This window comes from Mustelus asterias, chromosome 19 (genome assembly GCF_964213995.1).
Source record: "Mustelus asterias chromosome 19, sMusAst1.hap1.1, whole genome shotgun sequence".
Taxonomy (NCBI): Eukaryota; Metazoa; Chordata; class Chondrichthyes; order Carcharhiniformes; family Triakidae; genus Mustelus; species Mustelus asterias.
The window spans coordinates 39,104,884-39,125,124 of NC_135819.1; the positions used below are offsets into that span (position 1 = coordinate 39,104,884).

The window sequence follows — 20,241 nt, forward strand, 5'->3', positions numbered from 1 at the left end:
AGGTGATTTGCAAAAGAAGCAAATGCAAGGCAAGAAAAAACTTTTTCACACAGCAAGCGGGTCTGGAATGCACTGTCTGGCAGTGTGGTGGAGGCAGGTTCAATCGAGTCATCAATGGGGATCAAATAGAAAGGGTCGAGAGCTTCAAGTTTTAGGTATCCAGATCACCAACAACCTGTCCTGGTCCCCCCATGCCAACATTATAGTTAAGAAAGCCTCACCAACGCCTCTACTTTCTCAGAAGACTAAGGAAATTTGGCACGTCCGCTACGGTTCTCACCAACTTTTACAGATGCACTATAGACAGCATTCTTTCTGGTTGTATCACAGCTTGGTATGCCTCCTGCTCTGCCCAAGGCCACAAGAAACTACAAAAGGTTGTGAATGTAGCCCAATCCATCATGCAAACCAACCTCCCATCCATTGACTCTATCTACACTTCCCGCTGGGCAAAGCAGCCAGCATAATTAAGGACCCCATGCACCCAGGACATTCTCTCTTCCACTTCTGTCACGTAGCAGCCGACTCAAGAACAGCTTCTTCCCTGCTGCCATCAGACTTTTGAATGGACCTACCTTGCATTAAGTTGACCTTTCTCTACACCAGGGGTCTCCAAACTACGGCCCGCGGGCCTCATCCGGTCCGCAGTTTGGAGACCACTGCTGTAGGTAATACAAGCTGGAGAACTGGTGCAATGGTGCTTTAATTACTTACTCCCTGAATTCCCTTTAAAATTAACTGGGATCGGACTGGAGAATGTGTTAATTTTATTGCTTGTGCAAACAGACTCTAATCCATGAACATAAAATAAGAGGATTGACAGAGAATGCTTATTGTTCATTTCTCAGAGACCCAAACTGCAATGGTAATTCTTGAATCACATTGCATGGGAATATAAATAAGGCCATCCAGCCCTTGGAATCCGTGGCGCCATTCAATCAGATCATGGCTGAACTGTGCCTTAATTCCATTTACCTACATTTGATCCATGTCCTTTGATACCCTTACCCAGCGGTCTCCAAACTGCGGACTGGATGTGGCCCACGGGCCGTAGTTTGGAGACCCCCTGCTCTACTCCCTAGCTATGACTGTAACACTACATTCTGCATTCTCTCCTTTCCTTCTCTATGAATGGTATGCTTTGTATAGCGCGCAAGAAACACTACTTTTCAATGTATACTAATACATGTGACAATAATAAATCAAATCAAATCATTCAAGAGGGCTTTAGATGATTATTTGAATAGAGATAATGTGCAGGGGTATGGGGGAAAGGCAGGGGAATGACACCAAGTCATTTGGAAAGCCAGTGTAGACAGCATCAGCCATAAAGCCTCCTTCTGGGCCATACAAATTCTGTGATTATGTGAAGAACATAAATGCTGGCACATGTCTGCTGGGCCGAATGGCCTGCTTCTATGCTGTAAAGATATATGTTACTCTATGTAACTCGGAAATTGACTTGTTTAGTAATGGGAACTACTGACCACTGGATCTAAAATGGAGCCTAAACCATGAGGTCAGCCTCAGACCCCAAGTGGAATTTTGTAAGTTTATGTGAAATAAAATACCGCTTTTAATTGCTGCCTTTCCATGATTGATTTTTTGAAAATCATTCCAGTGGATTTTCTATGAATTAAAGTTACAGTCCGCCTACAGTTTCCTCTCTGTGAGCTCGCTGCTTGGAACACCAATCGCTTCACTCTCCCCAAAACACTACTGCCGATATCTTCACACGTCACACTCCCACCTCACTCACAAACCAAAGTGTGAGAATGGCTACCCATAGGAGACAGTGAGTTTCAATCCCTGAAGACAAAGCCTCCAAGATGCTGCCTGTCTGTACCAAACGCAGATACATGACGCTGTCACGGAGCTGGGGACCCCATTAAAACAGTTCTGGGATCTGGAGCAGGATTGGACAGTGGGCATAACATGTTCCAGATAAGATGGTGGAGAATAGACATGCGTCCCACTAGGAACCATCGTCACTTGGACTGATGATTTATCAATTTATCTTAATCATTATTTTAATGAAAAAAGATAGGGGAGTTTATAATATAGTTGTAATCTTATACGCAAGATGTACTTTCTCGTATTCTCCCTCTCCTGCTAACGTTAACTCTGATCCTATGTTCCAGCCTGGTAGATGAAGAATGAGTCTGACAACTGTTCAAACTGTGCGGAGGGTCTCGGCAGAATCCAATTCTCCGAGTGTCTGTACACATAGAATCCATACAGTGCAGAAGAGGCTATTCGGCCCATCTGACTCTCTGACAGAGTATTTTATCCAGGCCCTCTCTCCTGCCCTATCCCCATTTATCATGGCTAATTCATCTAATCTATATACCTTGGGACACTAAGGGACAATTTAGCATGGCCAATCCACCTAATCTGCACATCTTTGGACTGTGGGAGGAAACCGGAGCACCTGGCGAAACCCATGCAGACATGGGGAGAATGTGCAGGCTCTGCACAGACAGTGACCCAAGCCAGGAATTGAACCCGGGGTCCCTGGCGCTGTGAGGCAGCAGTGCTAACCACTGTGCCATTGTGCCGCCCCTTTAGTAAGGAGTCTGTTCCATGGTTGCCCAAGTTCAGACTGCGCAGGGGCAAGAGATATGATGGTGAACCCATCTTTCATCCAGCCCAGCCTTCTGTCCAACGCTGGCGTAAATGGATAGCAGACTGTCGACTTGTAGCCCCCAGTCTCGCAACGCCGCCACAACTTCAACTTTGACAGAAACATGGCAAAATCCCAAAGCCATCTTTAAATAAAACGCTGGATTACGACTGCAGAAAGCAATGAATGTTCCTCCAGCACCAGCATTGCTCTTCAACCCTGGAGCTCAATTTGAATCCCATCCAGACACATTGGATAAACATTTCCTCTCACCACTGCCCATTAATGGTTATAAGCGAATTGAGTTCTTTAACATTAATCTAATCGGCAGAGGACATGAGTTTGTAGGACACTGATTAGCCGGAGTTTGGCACTGAATATGGAAGTGTGCGGGGAATGGAAATATGTTCAGCCACTAACAAACGTCAGGCCAAAGTGTCGAGGCAAAGTTACAGGAATAAAACTGATGGCAGATTATTTTAGAACCGCAGGTAAAATGTTGAGTTCATAGCTATTTTAAAAATTAAATAGTGGCTAGTTGACTAATTGAAAACAGATTGAAGTCCTGGTTCTGTGCCGGTGAGACGGGGGGTGAGGGGGGTTGGGGGGTGGGGCGCAGCACATTGTCAGGGTGTAGCACACAGAGAGAAAAGATGAAGGGAGTCTACTCATTAGCTTAAAAGGTGAAAAACTGGGCAGACTGTATTACAGGTGTAAGGGACCTCCCTGTCCAATTGTCATAGTGCAGGAGGCCATTCGGCCCATTGAGTCTGCACTGACCCACCCAGGCCTTATTCCCGTAGCCCCACATATTTACCCTGCTAATGCCCCTGGCACTAATGGACAATTTAGCATGGCCAATCAACCTAACTTGCACATCTTTGGACTGGTGGGAGGAAACCGGAGCACCCGGAGGAAACTCACTCAGGCACGGGGAGAATGTGCAAACTCCACACAGACAGTGACCCAAGCCGGGAATCGAACCCGGGTCCCTGGCGCTGTGAGGCAGCAGTGCTAACCACTGTGCCACCGTGCCCTTTATACGGTCCACCAGGCATTTCAACACACTCAGACATTGGGATCAGCATGTCCATCCTGGCTTTATGCTTGCACAAGTTAAAATAAAAATAAAATGATGCAGTAAGGACAAGTCAGCTGAGGGAAAGAGATCAAAGTGATGGCTGGCATTTTATTTGTTGAGATGCTCATTTTACCTTTTCAATTTGATAGGGTTTTTCAATATTTTTTTCTACAATCTTCTCTTTTTCTATCACCAACACTTCTGGCTCTGGTTCCGGCTCTGGTTCAGGTTCTGGCTCGGGTTCTACCTCAGGTTCGGGTTCCGGCTCGGGTTCTGGCTCAGGTTCCGGTTCCGGCTCTATCTCAGGTTCTACCTCAGGTTCTGGCTCGGGTTCTATCTCAGGTTCCGGCTCCGGCTCTTGCCGCCACTTGTTGCGCTGATTGTTCTCCTCTTCCTCCCTCTCATTTCTTCGGATGTCTTGAGTCTCCTCTTTCGCTGTGATGTCAATTTCCTGCTGACGCTCCATGGCCTCCTGAAGACGTTTCTGGCGTCGCTCTTCTCGTTTCTGCAGTCGCTCTGCGACATCGTTGTCTTCATCCATAATCTGAGTGCTTGAAACCTTGGTGTCTTCATCCAATGCACTGTGTTGGAAGAGGATTCATTGTTATCAGATTTGTATTACACATTTATGCTTACATTATTTTAAAGGACAAATATTACTTTTAACGATCCCCCCCCCCCCAATAACTTCCTGATGTTTTCAGTGGATCAAACTCCATGCTGGAATATTACCATTTAAGTGAGCTGTTTCTTGTTAGAATGTAACCAGTGACAACTTTGTATCGGATGTAATGTGACGAATGGTAACAAGCTATAAGATTCAGCTGACCCAGTAAACCATGGAACCAATTCCAGAATGTTGTAATAGTCAGCTGATACTATAAATAAGAACCTGTTCGGAATTGTGCGGCGCTTGGATTGGCCCAGGGCATGGCCCCAAGTTTGGAGTAATGAAGTTTCTTAATTAAATGCTTTCTTTGATTTATAAGTTGTAGTAAGTTTTGTTAGATTTTTATTGTCTGCATTTGAAGAGTTGCTTATGAAGAAACATTTCTCACTTAGCCAATGCAGCTGAGTCAATGTGTAAAACTAAAAGGGTTTTCGTCTAATTAAATAAGTTTCGAAAGTCATTTCAAATAATTATCCTCCTTACTCCGTGCATTAGCCTTCATATCAACCTCCACCTCATCCATTTAACCTTCGAATTGAAAAATTATTTCCTGTTTCATAAAACTAAGTGAAATCAATTCAAACTTTGGTGGGAAATGGTGCAAAATTTGTGAGACTGTAGTCACCCAAAGTTGTTGGCTTGAGGGAGAGCCTGACAGTGATCTTGTCTCCCTCCATAAAGGCCTTACACATATTTCGGCCTCAGCCTCTGCCTTTACATTAAGTGGTTGTGTTCCTTTTTGCATTGCTTCTTCCCTCTTTAAAAGCTCCTGCCACCTGGGGGACTTTCGTGAGAGGGATTTTGTTAGAAGTCTGTTTCGCAGACTGATCAACTATGCCCAAACCCAGAAAAATGTGCCGGGGGTCACAGTGAACTCACAGCCTTGAGCAGAACTCCTACCCCTTTCACTACTCTGCTAGGAACAGGGAAGTGCGCGCTACATCGCTAACCTTACAATTTATCTCCATGAGTGACTATCTTGATCGCAGCACCTTATTAAGAGATTATCACTGAAAATAATTGAAGGGTGACCAAATCAGTGGCCATAAATATAACAAACTCACAGAACAATTTTTTAGGGGTTTATCTTACTCATTTGATGACATAAAAGTGTGTTGACGCCATTTGTACAGTTTCCTTGGCTCTTGTGCTGAAGTTGCAATGGGCCTGCATGGGGAATCATTGATTGGCCTCCTTGTAGGACTCGCTGAGTACGAGCTCCCTCGTCTTTGGTAATTACTTTACCTGATGGAGCTCGTATACTGAGCCCTGTATAAAGCAGGCCCGAGTGGGTCCGTTGTTGCATTGCCCCGGTTGGGACCTGTTTGTGTTCACCATGGGCTTGTGGTTTTGCTTTACTTAATTTTGAACAGTAAAGCACTGTTCCTTTACAGCTGACTCCTGCAGATACTATACAATGGAAAAATGGGACGACTTCTGAGGAAGCTTACACCTAGTGTGATGGAAAAGATAATGGCATTGTCTGCTGCCATGGCCAAAAGGCTTTTTCACGTCTCTTCTAAGCTCCAAATCGCCAAGCAAACTTGTGTGCAATCTCACCCTCAATACCTTTTGAAGAAATGTTTCCTTTGGCTGATTGCAAAGTGGGATGGACAGTAGGTAGGCTTTCATTCACATTCGACACTTCCTCTTTAATGACCAACTGATAAAAATGAAAAGAATGCTAAACCTTGTATGGCCATCAGCATCATGGACAGAATTGAGCATATTTTGTTCAAAAATACCGATGACTAATTATTAGGTTAGCTAGTTTAAGATGCACTGCAGCAATTCACCAAAGATTCTTAGACAGCACCTTCCAAACCAATGACCACTTCCATCTAGAAGGACAAGGGCACCAGACACACGGGAACACCACCACCTGCAAGTTCCCCTGCAAGCCACTCGCCATCCTGACTTGGAAATATATCGCCATTCCTTCACAGTCACTGGGTCAAAATCCTGCAATTCCCTCCCTAATGGCATTCATAGAAATCATAGAAACCCTACAGTGCAGAAGGAGGCCATTCGGCCCACCAAGTCTGCACCGACCACAATCCCACCCAGGCCCTACCCCCACATATTTTACCCACTAATCCCTCTAACCTACGCATCCCAGGACTCTAAGGGGCAATTTTTTTAACCTGGCCAATTAACCTAACCCACACATCTTTGGACTGTGGGAGGAAACCGGAGCACCCGGAGGAAACCCACGCAGACACGAGGAGAATGTGCAAACTCCACACAGACAGTGACCCGAGCCAGAAATCGAACCCGGGACCCTTGAGCTGTGAAGCAGCAGTGCTAACCACTGTGCTACCGTGCCGCCCCAAGTGCATTGTGGGTCAACCCACAGCACTTGGACTGCAGTGATTCAAGGCGGCGGCTCACCATCACCTTCTCATGGGCAACTAGGAATGGGCAATAAAGGCTGGACAGCCAGCGACACCCACATCCCACAATTATTTTTTAAAAACTTTATGAACCCTTAAAAAAAGGGATTGGCTACAAGTAACTACTTTGTCTCCAGATAGCTTTTAGCTATACAGACCCAACATATTGGCTATTAATCCAAATGAAAAGCTGTGACATCTGTTAATTTTCAGAATGTCCCCACTGAATGTTCAGGGGTTGATGAGGTGAAGTGGAATCATACCCATTTATGGCTCGTTGTGAATCAAAATGAATGTTTTCTCAAGAATTTCAGATCAGGTCATTGTCAGGTCAGGGGTCTATTCAGTGACTTAATGTGAAACCAGTGTTTTTTTTATTAAGCAGTGCTAACATTCACATGCAGATTTGGAGATCAATTCTCTAAACGGACACAAACTATGCACAAATACCATCAGACCAGTTAATACCGGGCGTGTAGACCCCACATATCTTCCATATATAGAAAGGCTATTAGAAATGATCTCATTCCTCTTTATTTTCATTAACACTGGAACTTTTTTTGTGTCGAGAGGCCATGGCTTGGCTCCGCAGGTTGCTATTAAGTGAAATTTCTATTTTTATGCAGGTGCCAACACATCATTTTGTTAGTGATTGCACCCAAATGAGGAGCTCTGTGCATAATTCTTGGAATCTGAACCCAACCTAGATGTACTGCCAATATCTATTAATCTTTCACACACAATATTCCAGTGACTGAAAGCTAATCTTAAAACTCTTGGATGCTATCATTCAAAGAATACCACACAAAAGAGAAAAAAAAGAGATGGATTCTGAACCTCCACTAAAGAATTGAGAACCTGATCAATACTTTCGAGTTAATCAGCTAAACTGTTACTCGATTACTCTGCATCTCTCTGGCCTTCTGGTTTCACCAACAGCAAACAAGAAGTAGGTTAGCTTTAAATAGTTTCTTGCAGTATTTCCTGCATTTGATTTTTGTTTTTCTGCGGTCTTGTAACGATTCATTTAAAGAAGTTGAGTCTCTAGCAGACTGGAAAGGGGAAGTGTTTGATCCATCCAAATTTCCACTAATGGTCCAGTGGCTAGGCATCCGCTCCTTGTGATTTGCCTGGTGGCTGAGAGGAATCTTTGTAATTGATGCTTCCAAAGCTCTTGCTGAGTTAGCACAAGGTTTAAGAGGGCGTTTGTTTTCAGATATTCAGCTGAAAGGAGATACGCATCCAATGGGATATTGTACCATAGACTGGAAGCCAAATAGTAGCTTCAGACTGGCAGTGCTGCTCTTAAACATCTTTCCCTCCTTTGTCCCATATGTGTAGCTGTGCTTTGAGCTGCTTAGGCCACGTGCTTTGGAATTACCTCCAAAAAACCCCTCCGCTCTCCTCCTCCCTGAACTCTTCGCTCGCCTACGCGGTAAACCCCTCTACCCTCTTCCTCCTTGTCACCCTACCTAAGACCCACCTCTTTGACTAAACTTTTCTTTACTCCTCCTGTGGTCCAGTACTTTCTGATTATTCCTCTGTGAAGAACGTCAGAACATTCTCCCATTCTACAGGTGCTATACAAAGGCAGGATTTTATTTTTCTCCATTTTCACTGCACATTTTCTGCCCAGTAGGGCAGTAGTAGACATCCACAGATTCCCTCCCCAACAGCTACATTTAAATGTTTAGTGTGCAGCTTAACCAGAATGAACTGTTTGGGCTGAATGATCTGCTTTGGTGCTAATTATAGAAACATAGAAAACTATAGCACAAAACAGGCCCTTCGGCCCCACAAGTTGTGCCGAACATATCCCTACCTTTTGGGCCTACCTATAACCCTCCATCCTATTAAGTCCCATCTACTCATCCAGGAGTCTCTTAAAAGACCCTGTTGAGTTTGCCTCCACCACCACTGACGGCAGCCGATTCCACTCGCCCACCATCCTGTGTGTGAAAAACTTCCCCCTAACATTTCCCCTGTACCTACCCCCCAGCACCTTAAACCTGTGTCCTCTCGTAGCAGCCATTTCCACCCTGGGAAAAAGCCTCTGAGAGTCCACCCAATCTATGCCTCTCAACATCTTATATACCTCTATTAGGTCTCCTCTCATCCTACGTCTCTCCAAGGAGAAAAGACTGAGCTCCCTCAGCCTATCCTCATAAGGCATGCCACTCAATCCAGGTAACATCCTTGTAAATCTCCTCTGCACCCTTTCAATCTTTTCCACATCCTTCCTGTAATGAGGCGACCAGAACTGAGCACAGTACTCCAAGTGGGGTCTGACGAGGGTCTTATATAGCTGCATCATTATCCCCGGACTCCTAAACTCAATCCCTCGATTGATAAAGGCCAGCACACCATACGCCTTCTTAACCACCTCCTCCACCTGCGGGGCCGATTTTAGAGTCCTATGGACCCGGATCCCAAGGCCCTTCTGATCCTCTACCGTACTAAGAGTCTTCTTTCCCTGTATATTGTTCTCCTTCATCCCATTTGACCTGCCAAAATGGACCACTACGCATTTATCTGGGTTGAAGTCCATCTGCCACTTCTCCGCCCAGTCTTGCATCCTATTTATGTCCCTCTGTAACTTCTGACATCCCTCCAGACTATCCACAACCCCACCAACCTTCGTGTCGTCGGCAAATTTACCAACCCATCCCTCCACTTCCTCATCCAGGTCATTTATGAAAATGACAAACAGCAAGGGTCCCAGAACAGATCCCTGGGGCACACCACTGGTGACCGACCTCCAATTAAAAAAAGACCCATCTATACACACTCTCTGCCTCCTTTGGGCAAGCCAGTTCTGGATCCCATGATGCCCTCTCACTTTTTCTAGAAGCCTTGCATGGGGGACCTTATCGAATGCCTTGCTAAAATCCATATAAACCACATCTACCGCTTTCCCTTCGTCAATGTGTTTAGTCACATTTTCGAAGAACTCCACCAGGCTCGTAAGGCACGATCTGCCTTTGACAAAGCTATGCTGAGTATTCTTGAGCATACTAAACCTCTCTAAATGCTCATAAATCTTGTCCCTCAGGATCTTCTCCATCAGCTTACCAACCACTGAGGTTAGACTCACCGATCGGTAATTTCCTGGGCTATCCCTATTCCCCTTCTTGAAAATAGGAACCACATCCGCAATCCTCCAATAACGACGCAAAGATCATCGCCAGAGGCTCTGCAATCTCTTCCCTCGTCTCCCACAGTAACCTGGGGTACATCCCATCCGGACCCGGCGACTTATCTATCTTGATGCCATTCAAAGATTCCAGCACAACCTCTTTGTTAAAGTTCACATACTCAATCTTTTCAGTCCACCGCACGCCCACAGTACATCCACCCATGTCCTTCTCCTCTGTGAAAACCGAGGCAAAATACTCATTAAGCACCTCTGCCATTTCTACTGGTTCCGTACTGATTTTCCCGCCTTCACCTTTTATAGGCCCTATTCCTTCACGTCTCATCATTTTACTCTTCACATATTTATAGAACGCCTTAGGGTTTTCCTTAATCCTACCTGCCAAGGCCTTCTCGTGACCCCTTCTGGCTCTCCTAATTTCCTTCTTTAGTCCCTTCCTACAAGCCGTATACTCATCTAGATCCCTATCTTCGCCAAGCTCTCTGAACCTTTTGTACGCTTTCCTTTTCTTCTCAACTAGGTCCTGCACAGCTTTCGTGCACCACGGTTCCTTTAACCTACCAACTCCTCCCTGTCTGCTCGGAACATTGTCCTGTAGAACCTTAGACAGACATTCCTCGAAAAACTGCCACCTCTCTTCAGTACATTTCCCCGAGAATACCTCCTTCCAATTTACTCCTCTAATTTGCTGCCTTATGTCTTCATAGCTTGCCTGATCCTCTCTTTTTCCAATGCAAGCATAAAGGAGATAGAGTTATAATCGCTATCCCCAAGATGCTCTCCCACTGAGAGATCTGACACCTGTCTAGGCTCATTGGTCAGTATCAGATCAAGTACAGCCTCTCCTCTTGTAGGCTTGTCCACATGCTGTGTCAGGAAACCCTCCTGAACACACCTAATGAACTCCTCCCCATCCAATCCCCTTACCCTAGGGATATTCCAATCTATGTTTGCGAAATTAAAGTCTCCCATCACAACAACTCTGCTATGATTGCAACTCTCCAGGATCTGTTTCCCTATCTGCTCCTCCACCTCCCTGTCACTACTGGGCGGCCTATAGAAAACTCCCAGCAAAGTGATCGACCCCTTCCCACTCCGAACTTCCACCCACAGAGACTCTGTAGACAATCCCTCCACAGCATACACCTTCTCTACAGCTGTGACACCATCCCTGATCAGCAGTGCCACTCCACCCCCTCTCTTGCCTCCCTCCCTGTCCTTCCTGAAACATTTGAATCCCAGCACCTGTAGTATCCAGTCCTGTCCCTGAGACATCCAAGTCTCCATAATGGCCACCGCATCACACTTGCAGGCACGCTCTGAGCTCATCGCCTTTATTCACTATACTCCTGGTATTAAAGTAAACACATCTCAATCCTTTGGTCTGAGCTCTCCCCTTCTCTATCCCCCGTCCATCGTCCCTCTTGCACCGTCTATAACCCTTCTCTGTTTGCGAGCTAACTTCCTCGCTCCCAGTCACCTCGTCTCGATCCCCTCCCCCCAACCTATCTAGTTTAAATTCTCCCCAGTAGCCTTAGCCAACCTTCCCGCCAGGATATTGGTCCCCCTGGGATTCAAGTGCCACCCGTTTTTTGTGTACAGGTCACACCTGCCCCTAAAGAGGTCCCAATGGTCCAGGAACCTGAATCCCTGCCCCCTGCACCAGTCCCTCAGCCACACATTCATCCTCCACCTCACTCCATTCCTGCCCTCACCCTCCCGTGGCACAGGCAGCAATCCTGAGATTACTACCTTTGCTTTCCTCCTTCTCAGCTGTCTCCCTAATTCCCTATACTCTCTTTTCATGACCCCTTCCCCCTTCCTTCCCACATCAGCGGTACCAATATGTACCACTACCACTGGCTCCTCTCCCTCTCCCCTCAGGATTTCTGGGAGTCAACCAGCGACATCCTGGATCCCGGCCCCAGGGAAGCAGATCACCATCCGAGACTCCCGCCTGCGTCCGCAAAAACGCCTGTCCGACCCCCTTACTGTCGAGTCCCCGATTAACACTGCCTTCCTCCTCTTTTCCTTAGCCCTCTGAGTTCCAGGGCCGGACTCCACTCCAGAGACACGGCCACTGCTGCTTCCCCAGGCGGGCTGTCCCCCCCAGCAGTACTCAGGCAGGAGTACTTGTTGTGTAGGGGCACACCCATAGGGGTGCTCTCAATCACCCGAGCTTTACCCTTCCTGGCCGTCACCTACTTGGCCTCCACCCGTGGCCCTGGTGTGACCACCTGATGACAGCTCTTGTCTATCACCTCCTCATTCTCCCTTAACAGCCTAAGATCCTCGAGCTGCAGTTCCAGCTCCTTAACACGGCTCCTCAGGAACCGCAGCTCGACACACCCCTCACAGATGTGGATGTCCGGGAGGCCAGGTGCCTCTAGGACCTCCCACATCCTACACTGGGAACAACACACTGGCTTCACACTCATATTTGCCCCTTTATACCAAGGCACACAGAGAAAAGTAAACAAGAATGAAAAAACTCACCCCTGCTCGCCCTGTCCCCCGAAGCCCTGTGAGCCAAAGCCCTTATAGCTCACACTCTGCTTCCCACACACTCCGCTGCCCGCTCCCGATGCTGCCTGCTGTATACTGCAGCCTACCTTTTATACTTCACGCGCTTAAAAAACCCTTCCCAGACTCCTTAGCAGCCCACTTCCGGTTTTCAGTTTAAAATCAAGAAAAATACTACTACAAAAGTTTTTTTTTCTACTCGAATTTCAACAGTCTGGGTCCTACATCACAGATACATTTAAGAGGAATCTAGATAAGTACATGAGGGATAAAGAAATAGAAGGATAAATGGATTAGATTAAAGGATGTAAGGTAGAAGAAAGCTCCTGTGGAGCATAAACAGTGATAGATTTTAGATTTAGTTTAGTTTAATTATTATCATAAGTAGGCTTACATCAACACTGCAATGAAGTTACTGTGAAAATCTCCTAGTCGCCACACTCCGGCGCCTGTTTGGGTACACTGGGGGAGAATTTAGCATGGCCAATGCACCTAATCAGCATGTCTTTCGGACAGTGGGAGGAAACCGGAGCACCCGGAGGAAACTCACGCAGGCACGTGGAGAATGTGCAAACTCCACACAGACAGGGTCCCCGGCGCTGTGAGACAGCAGTGCTAACCACCGTGCCACCCCAAATAGCGATCAAATGGGCCAAATGGTCTGTTTCTCTGGTGTAAGTTCTATTTAAGAAGTGAGACATGATTGCCCCCACATACCATGAATAATATCCAGTGGTCATGAGTAAATTCAATTACTCAATCTAATGATGATCAAATGATTGCCATTGGGCAACTCAGCAGCTCCATTTCTGGCGCCTTGCCTTGCATGGGGACTGACTGGGACTTTGTTGTTGTAACCCGCACTCTGACTCATTCTCCCACTTAACAAGTCTCCAATCTGGGAACACAGCCTTGCTCAATGTTGTGTTTATGCAATCAGTGCAGAAGGGCTGATAAAGGTCAGATGATGTGTTTCATTCCTGAACATACAGCGCATCCAGATGATTAAGTGGGATTTTTACACGTTTTTCACATTGTAACAGGCTGTCAGTATAGTGAAAAGGAACGTTATCATTTCAACGCCTTCACCTGATTCCCGGCTTGGGTCACTGTCTGTGTGAAGTTTGCACATTCTCCCTGTATCTGCGTGGGTTTCCTCCGGGTGCTCCGGTTTCCTCCCACAGTCTGAAAGGCGTGCTGGTTAGGTACATTGGCCGTGCTAAATTCTCCCTTGGTGTACAAGGTGCTGGAGTGTGGCGACTAGGGGATTTTCACAGTAACTTCATTGCAGTGTTAATGTAAGCCTACTTGTGACATTAATAAATAAACGTTTTAAAAAAGTTACATAATTTGAGGGTGATTGCACCAAATCATCCTCAAATTGAACCAAAAAGTGATTCTTATATCTCTGGCCCCAGTAAGCCATTGTTTGAAAGTTTCTCAGATGGCTGAGTGAGTACAGTGTACTCTGTAAGCAAGTCGCTGAGTCACAAAGGACAGCAAAGCCCCAGGTTTGAGTGTCAGCCAGCACTGATCTCACCAGGTCAATAGTTAGTGCTCCTGAGTTTAGCAAGCAGGCTGTGTCTCCCACGCCCTCAGTTGTAAATGTCTCAGTCTGTGGTGGATAGGGTCAAGCTCAGCCGTAAGCAAACATCTTTCGGTTTAGCGGACCGTATCTCTCGATTGTAATGCAGTCTGCACTACAATGGGGTGACCACTTTAAAGAAGACCTCAGTTCGGTCCGCTTGTGTGACCCGAGCTTCCGGTTGCCTGTTATTTTAATTCTCCACCTCACTCTCCCACTGACCTTTCTGAGCCTGACCTCTTGCAGTGTTCCACTGGAGCTCAACGAAAGCTCATAACAACATCTCACTCTTCGCTAAGGCACTTTACAGCCTTCCTTACTCAATGTTGAGTTCAATAATTTCAGACTATAATCTCTAAAACTCCACCCCCAATTCCTTTTCCTTTTCTCGTCTCATTTCTCTCTTGCTTGTGGGTGGCAGTTCTTCATGATTTTGCCCTGCACGCCACCGAGAAACACATCTTTTGTTTCTTTACTTGTCCCATGGCCACACCCTTGCATCACCAGTTCTTCAGACATGTCGGCCTGGATTTTAACAGCACAGCCGCCCTGAAATCAGGGCGGGCGGGGCTCACAGAACGGCATACCCCATTGGCTTTGGGCGCGATCTTACAAGCCTTGGGCGGCCGTGCTGGTAAAATCAGAGCCATGGGGCTCCCCCCCAAAAAAACCTAAGAATACGGGTGTTTTTCCAGCCCCTTTTTTTGGTGGGCTGAATGGAATGAATTTCTGGGACTTTGTGCATCAGCGTCCGTAACATAACTCATGCCAGTAAGGGAGGGGCGAAGCCTGAACGTGCCCGAGAGGCCGATAGCAGGACACTGGGACACTAAGCGGCCCACTGTGCATGCAGTGATCTGTCAGTGGGCGCACTGCCCACACCTCCCCCCACCCCCACCCCACCTCGCCGGCCTACCAATCTCTTCCCCGACCCCCAAGGGGCACCCCCTCCTTGTCCCCGACCTCCAGGAGGGGGCTCGATGGCCCCTGTCCTCACCAGCGGGGTGATCACACCTGGTCCCTGTTTATGGGGACCAACTTTAATCCCCGCTGGTGGGGAACCTCTCTGGGCAGGGTGGGGAGAGACATTCGCGAGCCTAGATGATATCATCCCAGGCTCGCTAATCATATGGAAATGTTGATTTCGAAATGGTAATCAGCCTCACGTTGATTTCCAGCTTAAACAAAAAAGGCCTGGGAGAGTCACAATTGGCCAGACGTCAGTCGCAAATCCCACTACAGGCCCCCCCCGCTGATACTTCGCGGCCCGTAGCACTATTCGATCAGCCAGCGGGCCGGGAGAATCACACCCATAAACTCTCCTGTCTTGTAACTTACCACTGGCCTCTCTCTGTGTCCTTTCCTCACCCTCTCCACTTTCACTTGATTAATACCCATCTCTACATAGTTTCTAAATTTTTCCTAGTTCTAATGAAACATCATTAACCTGAATCATTAACTCGGTCTTTCTCTCTCCACAGATGCTGCCTGACCTTCTGAATATTTCCAGCACTTTTGGGTTTTATTTCATATTTGCAGCATCTACGGTCTTTTGCTTTTGTAAGGCTCAGCTGGGACATCCCCTCACATTGAAGTAGCGTCCAGGTGTGTATTGTTTCCCATGGAACTGTACTTCAGCAAGAAGTCAGCGCCTTCACAAGAAAAGATGAACTCTTGCTCTGGCCCCCTTGTCCAAAAAAGCCCACATTTCTTACATGTCATTGAATAGCCATTGGGAATCTTTACTATACCCCACACTCAACTAAAGTATTCATAGAAATAATGAAAAAATAGGAGGAGTAGGCCATTCAGCCCCTTGAGTTTATTCCGTCATTCAATATGATCACAGCTGATCCTTTGTCTCAACACCACACTCCTGCTCTCTCCCCATACCCCTCCACAACACCTTTAGAATCTACTCAGGCCAATCTCAGCGCTCTCACCGTTGGCCAGCTGACATCAGCTCGTGTAATCTTGGCATGGTGGCAAGGTGGTGACTGCTGCCTCACAGCGCCAGGGAGTGGAAGGCAATGGCACAGCACCACTGACAAAACTGCCAAGAAGCTGGCTTCGGATGAAGCATCGGCAGAGAACAAGCCAAGGACCTGAGACAGAGCACACACGAATGTGTCAGGGACCCCAGTTCGATTCCAGCTTTGGGTGACTGTGTGGAGTTTGCACATTCTCCCGGTGTCTGCGTGGGTTTCCTCCCACAGTCCAAAGATGTGCATGTTCGGTGGATTGGAATGGTTACGGGTTACATTTCCATCTGATAATCTAATGTAGATGCATCCTTGACAGTCTAGTGTCAGTCTACATTTGAGTGTGGATATTCAGGAGGATAGCTGCGTAATTCTGGCAGTTTCAGGGTACAATCAAGCCTCTTTGATATACTTAAACTTGGCCAAGGGGATCAGCTGAGTCTAACAGCGCCAGGGACCGAGATTCAATTCTGGCCTCGGGTCACTGTCTGTGTGGAGTTTGCATGTTCTCCCTGTGTCTGTGTGGGTTTCCTCCGGGTGCTCCAGTTTCCTCCCACAGTCCAATGTGCGGGTTAGGTTGATTGGCCATGCTAAATTGACCCTAGTGTCAGGGGGATTAGTAGGGTAAATGTGTGGGGTTACAGGAATAGGGCCTGTGTGGGATTGTGGTCGGTACAGACTCGATGGGCCGAATGGCTTCATTCTGCACTGTAGGGATTCTATGATTCTAGCTCAAGAGAACCGAATGACAGTCAAACAGCAAAAATACCACAGATGCTGGGAAAATCTGAAATAGAAACACACAATTGCTCAATGTTCAGCACTGTTCGTGACTCCGCAGACACCAAAGCAGTCCTTAGCCACGTGCAGCAAGATCTTATCAACATTCAGACTAATAGGTGCAAAATTACATTCATGCAATACGAATGCAAGGCAATGACCATTCCCAATAACAGAGAATCCAATCATCTCCTCTGGACAATCAATGGTATTACCATTGCTGAATCCTGCACTGTCAACATACTGGGGTTACCACTGACCAGAAATTCAAATGGATTGGCCATATAAATACTGTGGCTACAAGAGCGGGCTGGGAATGATGCAGCGAGTAACTCACCTCCTGACTCCCGAAAGTCTATCCACCATCTATAAGGTACAAGTCAGGAGTGTGATGGAATACTGTCCGCTTGCCTGGATGAGTGCAGCTCCAGCAACATTCACAAAGCTTGACACCATCCAGGACAAAGCAGCTTGTTTGATTGGCCACCTCTTCCACCACCTTCAACATTTAATCCCTCCACCACTGACACACAGTGGCAGCAGTATGTAGAATCTACAAGATGCACTGCAGCGACTCCCCAAGGCTACTTTGAGAGCACCTTCCAGACCCACAATCTCTACCACCAAGAAGGACAAGGGTAGCGGATGCATGAAAACACCACCGCCTGCAAGTTCCTCTCCATTTCACTCACCATCCTGACATATATCGCCGTTCCTTCACAGTCACTGGGTGAGAATCTTGAAACTCCCTCCCCAACAGCACTGTGGGTGTATCTACACCACATGGACTGCAGTGGTTCAAAAAGGCAGCTCAGCACCTTCTTGAGGGAAATTAGGAAGGCGCAACAAATGCTGGCCTAGCCAGCAATGTCCAAATTCCCTGAAAGTATTTAACACAAAGTACTGAAAGAATTTATTCTTTGGAAGAAATAATAGCAAATTGGATTATTATCTAAATGGAAAGAAATTACAACATGCTGCTGTGCAGAGGGACCTGGGGGTCCTTGTGCATGAGACGCAAAAACCCAGTCTGCAGGTGCAACAGGTGATCAAGAAGGCAAATGGGATGTTGGCCTATATCGCAAGGGGGATAGAATATAAAAGCAGAGATGTCTTGCTGCATCTGTACAGGGCATTGGTGAGGCTGCAGCTGGAATACTGTGTGCAGTATTGGTCCCCTTATTTGCGGAAGGATATATTGGCCTTGGAGGGAGGGCAGAGAAGGTTCACCAGGTTGATACCAGAGATGAGGGGTGTTGATTATGAGGAGAGACTGAGCAGATTGGGTTTGTACTCGTTGGAATTTAGAAGGCTGAGGGAGGATCTTATAGAGACCTATAAGATAATGAAGGGGCTGGATAGGGTAGAGGTGGAGAGATTCTTTCCACTTAGAAAGGAAACAAGAACTAGAGGGCACAGCCTCAAAATAAAGGGGGTCAGTTTAGGACAGAGTTGAGGAGGAACTTCTTCTCCCAGAGGGTGGTGAATCTCTGGAATTCTCTGCCCACTGGAGTGGTGGAGGCTTCCTCGTTGAATATGTTTAAATCACGGATAGATGGATTCCTGATCGGTAAGGGAATTAGGGGTTATAGGGATCAGGCGGGTAAGTGGAGCTGATCCACTTCAGATCAGCCATGATCTTATTGAATGGCGGGGCAGGCTCGGGGGGCGAGATGGCCTACTCCTGCTCCTATTTCTTATGTTCTTATGTAATTTAGCAGGACAGGTAGAATCTGTGGAGAGTGGAAGGCAGGGTTAACATTTCAGGGAATATTAACCCGAGCGTCCTTTATCCACAAATGCTGCCTGGCCAAATGAATTACTGGCGGCCTGTCATTGTCAGAGGGTGTTTCCATGAGGATATATTTTCAGCTGAAAGTGTTCAACTATCTTATGCAGTTGACCCCAGTCACTTTTAAATTGGGTTCTGGTGAAACTTTTTTTTCACTATCATATACAGTCTAGAAACAAGGCTGTAACAGGATTTCAATCACAAGATTTCACGGTGGCACAGTGGTTAGCACTGCTGCCTCACAGCACCAGGGACCTGGTTCGATTCCCGGCTTGGGTCACTGTCTGTGTGGAGTTCACACGTTCTGCCCGTGTCCGTGTGGGTTTCCTCCGGGTGCTCCGGTTTCCTCCCACAGTCCAAATGATGTGCTGGTTAGGTGCATTGACCCGAACAGGTGCCAGAGTGTGGCGACTAGGGGAATTTCACAGTAACTTCATTGCAGTGTTAATGTAAGCCTTACTTGTGACTATTAAATAAACTTTACTTTACTTTAAAAGCTGGCAAATTTTGGTGTCTACCAAACATTGCCTTTGATTGGTTTCCTAGCCATTTTAAAACAACACAGGACTGCAATTTGAATCTTATGTTGTTTCTCAGTCTCCCTTGTAAAGCTCACAGGCTGAAATCCAGAGCAAGTTCCCAAACTATTCCGGGAATCTTACTCGAGCATTGGCTGGGTTAGCTGACATCCCGCTGCTATCCAGAGACATCCAATTTTATTAACCTGGAGACGGCAGATGTTTTAATTTAAAGTTTCAACACCTTCTAAAAATGCTTTGAAAAGAGAGATTTTTCGGCAGAGCTATGATATTCGATGTCAGTGCTACTTAAGTGGGAAAAGGCAACCTCAACCCTGCATCACCGCACCGTCCTTCTAATATTTTGCAAAGTGGACCACGACAGTCAGAAGCTGCAATGACGCTAGGGCGGCACGCTGGCACAGTGGGTAGCATTGCTGCCTCACAGCACCAGGGACCCAGGTTCGATCCCGGTTTGGGTCACTGTCTGTGCGGAGTCTGCACATTCTCCCCGTAACTTCATTGCGATATTAAACTAACTACCTAGTGTTAGAGACTGGTGAAGTCAAGGCAGTAGAGACCAACAATAAGTCGCACTTCGAGCCTAAGAAACGAGCCTACTGTTTGTTGGAAAGTGGGCTTAGCCTGTGCCCCAGTCCATTTAGCTCACAGGTCAGACAAAACCATTGCTAACCAAGTCAGAATATGTGGAAGGAGATTCCTAACCAGCTAGGCAGAATGCAGTCCTTTAGAGGACAAGAAATCAGTAAGGAGTTAAATGATCCTTAGACAAGCTAACACAGTTTTGCACACATGTGAATGCAGTAGAACAATCAAAACAAGTAGTTATGGTTTTAAAACATATATACTGATATTTTAGCTGTATTTTAATGTACTGTTCACTTTGGTCAAGCTAAGTTACTGAAAGGCATGGTGGTAAATGTCAATAGTTCAAAACCAAAAGTCTGGGAACCAGTTGGTCAGCAATAGTCTTACTGGGAATTCCTATGAGGGAACGTATTTTGCAACTTCAATGAATAGATGCATTCACTGCCCAGACAAAAGGATAGATATGCCCTTGGACGCACATGTCTATTCAGCTTGGCAGTGAGCTGGTGGGAATGTCCATTTTGACCTTGC

General features: G+C 46.7%; 1 protein-coding gene across 6 annotated transcripts in view; it reads right to left on the minus strand.

Annotated features, from left to right (window-relative positions):
* Nucleotides 1-20,241, minus strand: part of LOC144507898 (non-muscle caldesmon-like) — a 227,516-nt gene that overhangs the window by 50,929 nt on the left and 156,346 nt on the right. For 5 of the 6 annotated variants that reach the window (XR_013500161.1, XM_078235378.1, XM_078235374.1 and 2 more), the window contains one exon: nt 3,838-4,285. Coding sequence is in view for 5 of the 6 variants with exons in the window: in XM_078235378.1 (XP_078091504.1) it covers nt 3,838-4,285 (448 nt within the window). In the remaining variant the exon portion in view is untranslated. The remainder of the gene's footprint in view (nt 1-3,837; nt 4,286-20,241) is intronic. The other variant, XM_078235377.1, reaches the window with a different exon arrangement.